Source organism: Ictalurus punctatus, chromosome 21 (genome assembly GCF_001660625.3).
Source record: "Ictalurus punctatus breed USDA103 chromosome 21, Coco_2.0, whole genome shotgun sequence".
Taxonomy (NCBI): Eukaryota; Metazoa; Chordata; class Actinopteri; order Siluriformes; family Ictaluridae; genus Ictalurus; species Ictalurus punctatus.
The window spans coordinates 7,691,040-7,699,414 of record NC_030436.2 but is presented as its reverse complement, the minus strand read 5'-3'; the positions used below and the strand labels follow the sequence as shown (position 1 = coordinate 7,699,414).

At 41.9% G+C, this 8,375-nt stretch overlaps 1 protein-coding gene across 2 annotated transcripts in view; it reads right to left on the bottom strand.

The window, feature by feature from the left end:
* LOC108254750 (filamin-B) overlaps nt 1–8,375 on the bottom strand; it is a 69,338-nt gene that overhangs the window by 4,194 nt on the left and 56,769 nt on the right. For both annotated transcript variants that reach the window (XM_017450023.3, XM_053674134.1), the window contains 6 exons: nt 8,098–8,250; nt 7,575–7,697; nt 3,443–3,709; nt 3,034–3,171; nt 2,838–2,953; nt 13–145 (listed from right to left, as the gene is read on the bottom strand). In XM_017450023.3, the coding sequence (XP_017305512.1) occupies nt 13–145; nt 2,838–2,953; nt 3,034–3,171; nt 3,443–3,709; nt 7,575–7,697; nt 8,098–8,250 (930 nt within the window). The remainder of the gene's footprint in view (nt 1–12; nt 146–2,837; nt 2,954–3,033; nt 3,172–3,442; nt 3,710–7,574; nt 7,698–8,097; nt 8,251–8,375) is intronic.

Here is an 8,375-nt window from a genome sequence, read left to right as displayed (position 1 = left end):
TTCGAGTCTTACCTTGTTCCAGTTCGGAGACCACACAATCCTCGAGTGCTCCGGAGGGACTGTGCACTTTGGCGTCGATGGCGCCCTGAGCACCGTTCAGACGCACAGCGAATGAAGCTGGCTGGTTTACCTTGAGGCCTGACTCCTGAAGCAGTAAACAGTGGAGAATCAATCACACCCCCCACACCAAAGAGTCACCGAGTAGTGCATAAAAATAAACAAACTGACTATACGATTTAACACTTGTTCAAATAAGAAGACAAGCTTGTTGTCTGATGTTTGCTACTTTAGTTACTGGTGCTGTGAATCTTCAGCACAATTTCTTCACTTAAATACAAATCTCCAAAGCTTCGCGTGTAGCACACGGAGAAAACCTGTTGGCTTTCAATGTGGCTAAATTCTGAAAAAACTCCTCTAATCAAAATGACGTACAAATGTTTTGTTTTTTTTACTCAGCAGACCGAACAAAACTGACTGAATTATTCAGCGATCATTTCCTTAGCAGTGTCCGTGTGAACAGATCGGTTCTCCTCCTTAGTCGACAACAAGGCTTGCGTTTAAATGTCGCCAGGGATTTTTCACCTCAGGTGACGAGACAGAGTCTAACGTTTATTAAGCAAGATAGATGAGAACTCATTTCCCCATTGTAAACAGAATTCTTTACAATGTTGGCAGTAATGTTGATTTTTTTCAGATTAGGTTAGAACTATAAAAAGGTAGCTGGGCTGTCTTTCAGAAGAACTGAAATAAAATGCTAGAACAACTTGTGATTGAAATGCACGCAAAAGAGAAACGTTACAGTTTATATATATATATAATATATATATATTATATATATATATATATATATATATATATATATATATATATATATATATATATATATATATATATATATATATATATATATATATATATATATATATATATATATATATGCTTTAAACAATTTTTGTAAGGACCAGTAAAGAAGAACTACATTTAAAATCAATTTCTCTTTTGCATAACTGCCTTCTTTGGAAGCCCAAAGAGCAGAATAAATCCAAAAGTACATTCAAGATGGGGGAAAATAAATAAATACGTTTTCAGACTGCACCGTATTTAGCTACATTGCTATGCCTTACGCATAGATGTTTAAAATTTTATATTATACTTTTTATATATATATAAAATCTTACAGTCGTACATTACACAGTGTCCTAAATCAGACGGTCTGACTAACAATATTTACATTTGGCACAAGTGCAATATTGTATAAATTCCATTTTCAGACATTTCCTAATTACTACTTTACATTATATGCAAAATAAATAAAAATTCCATACTGTTCCAATATGCAGGTGACTTTTTATGCATTATTAATCTATGATGCTATACTGTACTACCACATAGTGCTCTTATTTTTAATCATGACATTTTTTATCATATCATTACCTGATCTCACAACAGACCAGCTAAAGTTCAGGAGAAAGAGGTTCCACATTCTACAAGGTAACTTTCAGGGTACACAGATGAACTACTAGATTCGCTACGCTACAGAAAGCTGAAAATGCGAACAAAGTTGCTACAAGCATGTGGTGCTCCTCTCTCTCACTGCTTTAGCCAGGTCTAGTGAGTTTTGCAGTTGTGAGTCTGTTAAAAGCCTTTAAATGAAACACAAGTGAAACATCTCAAGTCCCACACGAGTTTAGTGATGTCCAGCAGCTATTCAAAGACGGGCCACCCAACTAATCGCACTGTAGTCAAATCAGGGTTTTCTCTCACACACACACACTCCCTGCAAATGGCTTTGTGGATAAACTCAGGGGAATTCATTTGGAGGAAGTGTATTACTTGGTTGAGACTAACATTAGAAGGAGGTTAAAGTTAGAACATCGCCTGGATTTAATCCGTCTTGAGTGCTTAGTGATGGCTCATTAAGATTTAGGGAGTGGTTGTTTAAATAAAGTAGTAAAATTAGTCCATTTCAACAATGGAACCCGTACACCGCGTTTAAATATAAATACAGAGTGTCCGAAAACTCAGGAACCGATGACCGCAAGTCTACGTATATTTATTTTCGTATTTATTTTATTTAACATACGCGCTATATGTTTACACTTGTGCTCTAAGCATTTTCTCAGCCGCTATCATGATGTGGATTTTGCTCATCATATTCTCATTGGTTCGTGACTTGACACCTTAATAGCTAACGTGTTAAATACTATTTTTATTTGTAAATGAACCGCAAGACACTTTCTATGAAGGCCTTATAGCTCATTCTCATTATATAAAATGAACTATGAACATAACATTGCTATTGAAGGAATTAATATACGCATTATTTATGAATCTTTACAGCAATGTTTTTATTATTAGGAATATGCAAGTATAAAGTGAGATTTTAAAAGTGATTAGAGCACACTAATACTACTTCCTGCACATTACAGTACTTATGATTCCATTTATATTTTACATTATAAACTATTATATGCATCTCAATATATTCAACAGCTGACCAATCAGAATTGAGAATTCTACAGTGCATTGGAGGAAGACATGTTATAAATATATTTACAAGTCATTATACATATGGCCTCCAGAGAAAGTGCTCGCAAACTTTCGATATTTTCTAGATATTCTGAAATGGCCATCTATGAACCATAGATAATTCCCCACTGCGATGATTTGCAGCCTAGTCCCACATATTAAATCCTGGATTTTGTCTCACTTCTTCCTGTTCGGTCAGTTTGCTAAATCCTCTGCTTGAGATACGACCGCCTACAGCAGAGATATGACCCATGTTCTTTGATAGCTGCGGACATGCCCCAGTGTGGCGATGTTTCCTCGTGCCTCACCTGAAGACTGGTAACAGTGAGGCGCCGGGCATCGTGCGGGGGCGCACACATGGGCACCAGGTAGGGGCTGTCGGGGATGTGCTGGTCATTGAACTTCACAGACACCTCGTAGTCACCTGCAACCACGGAGAGCCGTTAGCAAGGTTTCTGAGCTTAGCTCCGGATCACAATCATGGTGAAATTATGCTGTACACACCGGGTTCCTGAGCCACATAAGAAACGCCGCATGATCCGTCTTTCCTGTCCTCAAAGGAGATTTCCGCGCGGCTGGGGCCCTCGACGGCGATGGACAGGCCTCCGGCGCCCGCCTCACGTGTCCAGATACTGAACTCGGCTAGAACGAGGTGCACAAATACATGTTAAGTCTTTTATGGAACATGGACACTCGACGTATACGTACACCAAGTAGATCTTCCTGATCTTCTGGAACAGTATAATCCAGCTCGAGTATTGTACTAACTACTTATTAACTAGCTAGCCATAAACAAAGCTTCTGTACCCAAGTTTCCAGACAAGGTGGTGGTTAACCTTCAGTAGTTAAGTTCAAACATTTGTAAACATCCTAATCAATTTTAAGACAAATGAGGTTTATCTGATGTCTGTACCTGGCACACCAATCTCTGCCCTCTCCAGCCCAGGGCCTCCTGCCTGCACTTTCTGGGCCCCTCCTTCTCCCAGAGGCCCCACGGTGAACTGGAAGGGGCTGCCTGGCACATGCTGCCCGCGGTACTTCACGCTCACCGTGTGCACGCCCATCTCATGCGGAACGAAGCGCACGCAGTAGGTATGGTTGCCCACTGCCACTATCTCAGCAGGTTCAGTAGTGCCTGAAGGGCTGGTGACCTGAGCGGAAAGGTCATGGAAGTCGATCTCTGGACAGCGCAAAACAAAAAGAAAAAAAAAGAGGAGGAAAGATGAAGTGGTGATGAAGGATAACAGTCAGGAACTCAACCTCCAGGTAGAACTGAAGTATCAAGAGCAGCATTTAACTCTGCAGCTTCGCCGTCTATACTTTTGGGAAGATTCTTGGAAACTCGCACTGGCTTTGCAGGATGGATTTTTGCAAGCAACATTGCACAACATTCCAAAAATAGTACACGGTTATTCAGCGTGTGAACTAGCCATATGCTATTTTTCATGCATGGTGACACTCGTGCTGCAAACAATAGCAAGCGCTTTCTGCCAACCTCTTTGTCCTGCATGCCCAGCGCTTACAACGCACCCTCCAGCCCACAGGGCCTCGGCAGGGATGCTGTGCTCATCCTGTTGAGCCTCACTGTGCGCACAGTGATGCTTCTGATGCTCGAGCACCGTGGAGTGTATGAGGGTTTTCCCCCAAGCCACAGAGAACAGTGAGAACGATACACTCCGCGAGAGAGGAGTTCCCGGGCCAGAGCCAGGAGAAACCACGTCACTGAAGAGACAAAGACACAGGCAGAGAAAGAGAAAGGAAACAAGTGAGGAAAGGTAAAGGACAGCACACACACACCCAAAAAAAGGAAACCTCAAGGTTGGAAAGATGAAAAGAGGGAGAAAAAGACTAATTTTCCATTTTTAGAAAACTGTTTGGTAATCAGAAAGGAGAAGCAAAAAAAAAAAAAAAAAAAAAAAGGGGGGGGGGGGTATTCCCTTCTTAAACTTGTCTGCGGCTCCAGACGTACAGTCCACACACACACACACAGACAGACCTTTTCCGTTAGTTCCACTTAAGTTACTGAGTAATGCACTTGAAGATAATGTGTTCGAAAGCCAAAAGTTAAGAGGGTTAAAATGGTCTATGAACAGAAACAGCCACAAAGCAAGTTAGTTCCTGTTATCACTTATGGTAGAATAGCTAGAAAACAATCGTGTCCCCACTAGTCTCACTTTTCTTGAAACTAACAATTAGGGGGGGGGGGGGGGGGGGGGGGTGCACCTCGTCGCACCTCGTCACCTCGTCGCACCTAGTCACAACGCACAAAGTGCTGAAGTTCTGAGTACTGTAGCTTTAACCTACAAACTAACTCTTTAATTATAGTTATGGTGAGAAGTGTGATTGACTTATAACCTTCAGGCCATTTAACTCAAATGAACAATCACACTATTAAGAAACTGTTCATTTCTAAAGATCCAAGAGCAATAACAAACCTAGCAGGAGAAATTGTTAACATTATTTAAACACAACGGAATTTAAACAACGCTCCGAGAGACACGATCATCTCTCTTTTCTACACATTGCTTACTATACTTAACGGCTCAGTATTGCTATTCATATTGGTTCCAGGTTTCAGTTGTGGCACGAGTGTGCTCCAGTTGGCGAGCGAGGTGCGTCACCACCCTCGCACCCGGCCAGTACACAAGCCCTGTCAAAAGGGAGCAAAAAAAAGTGTGTGGCCTCATTTCCATTACAGTACTCATTACTCAGAGCTAACCCTCCATTACATTACAGCTTCATCCTCCAAGATGGATACTTTAAACCTGGCTCACATATGGCCCGAACACACCAAACTCCAGTGACACATCCCAGGCCATCTGACGTGACCGCTCCACACAACAGCTGCACTGGTCTCTAGCGCAATGCTGTTACATTACAGCACAGCTCACGTGTCCTCGTTCTTTAATATTACACACGTATGCGTCATGCTACACATGGGTTTACTTACACCACACGATTCCCATTTGGCAAGATTCGAGTGAGCGAGCAAATAAAACTTCCTTTTGTTTATTAGAAAATTTCTGGATGGCTTTGTTGTCGAGACTCTGAGAAAGAACAGCTCGAGTTCAAATGTACAAAAGTTAAAAGCTAGATCTTGTTAACACCCAGCACCATTAAGCAGGAAACACTTGAAGGCGTGGTGTTGGGAGAAAATCACCGACGGGGTGGTGTGATGCTGCCCGACCCAAGGCAGAGTTTCGGTTACCACTCCAATGTAGGAACAACAACTTTTTTTAAATTTATTACTGCATGACACTACATTTTAATCCATTTATAGCTATATTTCATGTTGTGGATTGGATAGATAGACAAAAAGGACATGAACTTTTTCAGAAATTTGTGCTACAGTAGCTCTCCTGTGGGATTAGACCAGACTCTAGCCTACGTCGGTGATCCTTGGGCATACGTGACCCTGTCGCCAGTTCACTGGTTGACCTTCCTTGCACCACTTTTGGCAAGTCCTAACCACTGCATACCGGGAACATCCCACATGACCTGCCGTTTCGGAGACACTGACCCAGTCGTCTAGCCATCACAAATTGGCCCTCGTCAAAGTCTTACACGTTTCCCATTTTTCCTGCTTCCAACACCTCAACTTCAAGAACTGATCGTTCACTTGCTGCCCAATATATACCACCCCTTCACAGGTGCCACTGTAACAAGATAAAGTGGTCTTCACTTCACCAGTCAGGGGTTTTAATGTTATAGCTGTTCTGTACACTTTTAAGCATATCCAACACAATAGCTTCTTTCTTAATTTCAAAAGGTGGGGGGGGACCTACAGACACCAGACTGACACAATGCTGGAATCCATCTGAAAGCAGGAAATAAGACATTAATACGTCTATTTATCTTAATACAGCTATTCATCAGCTATGCCAGGAATCTTAAATCATAACACTAATACCATTGTAATTTTAAGCGCTAGAGAGATATCTATATCCAAGAGATGCATAAGTATTTTTTTGTGAATATTTTTCTCCATCTTGAAACTTGGAAGTAGTAAAAGTTGTACATCACATTATGAAAGAACTCCGTCTACACGGCGGCTTAAAAATACCACATCCATCCAAAACCAGCACTCGCTGAAGAACAAGCGGAATACCTTCCCCCCTATAACTTCAATATTTAAAATGCTGATCTCTTCCTGCTTATGGGTGTGTATACTAAGCAAAATCTCTGTCCAGGGAAACACTCGAGCCAGGCACTCTGACTCATGCTTGGGTTGAACATTTTCATAAGTCTGAAAGGCTTCATACATGAGACAAACCAACTCCAGGTGGCAGACATCTTCCACATGATACACATTTCGGGGGGGGGGGTGCATTCAAATTTCAACGGCCATAACTCATGTCACCCGGTACAAAGCTCATACTTTTACATGGAAGATTTGAGAGCATAGTTAGGTGATTGAGTCATTGATGTATGAAGGCTGATATTAAGGGGAGGGGAAGAGTTTCAAACCTTGAAATATGAGATACCCAAAATCATGAGGCAGATGAAAGTGGATTACATCACACTGTGCCATGCTGACTGGTCGGGAAGTGTTGATTTTCTATCGCAGAAACTCTGACAGAAATTCCAGATGCAAAGCAAGTCACGGATTCATATTAATGCGCTCATTCTAATTAATCTATACAGCTAATTCACAGAGACTTGTGTGGATAATGCTCCACATAACCTAAGGCTGCTAATATATTTGTTTCAAGTGTTCAACAAAGACGTACACTTTTTGCCATGGTTAAGTGATAACAGGACGACTAACTTGTCAAACAGATGTAATTATAAATAGCTACATACAAGTATAACCTGTTTTCATTAATACTTTTTTAAATGTGTTGGCAAATTTCTGTGGCACAAGAGGAATTAAATACTTGCGGGGGGTTAAACGTAACACCATGCTGCATCAGGCCACATTGCACAACTCAATCATTGCTTATTTTCCATATTCAGGTCCCAGATGCGTTTTATTTACTCATTCATTCAAACCCATTATGATCTCATGATTGCACAAATAGCACCAAGAGGACTCGTTTCCTCACCTGGGATCCTCAGGTTTAGATCACAAACGCTTCCAACTGAGGCAACCGAAGCGGCTCGCTGGCGACGGCTGACGCTCTCACGGATTCGTCCTTCTCCTGTTACTTTCACACTGAACGGACTCCCTGTGGACGGACGGGAGAAAATTGAGAATGCCAAAAGGGAGCCGATCATACCCTTCACAAAGCACTGCTGTGTTACACGTCAGCGGAATTAAACAGTGTACAGCCTTACGGTAAGTGCTGTGGCTTGGTGTATTAGCAGTGGGCTCAAGTGAAAGGACAAAACGTCACTGACTCGTGTGCATGTGTGTGTAAAGGCAGAGCATATTTCTACCAAAAAAGGTCCAATCCTGTCCGGATTGAGACAGAGAACCAGGGGTAATTTAGCTTTATTCCTGAGAGATTGAGGATGGACTGAGTCAGAAAAAGCAACATTAGCTTTGTAGCTAAAGTGTAGGCAGGCTGTGAGAAGGATGAAGTATACATGCACGGTGTGAAAACTCCACTAATGTGTTTAACTTACCAGGAACATGCTCTTCAGCAAACCGAATGGACACTACATAGGTTCCAGGCTCTGTAGGACAGTAGGCAACACCACATGTCCCATCGTCCATGTCTTCTGTCTGAATGTCCACCTTACTTGGGCCTTCAACGGAAAGAGCCAGTCCTCCATAACCTTGGCGTACAGAAGAGCAGTATTAAGTCATTAGTATTTACAATTGGACACCTTTACGAGCACAACACGCAGAAACACTCTGGTCACTCTACTCCAAGACTGCAACTAGAACGTCCCATTTTACA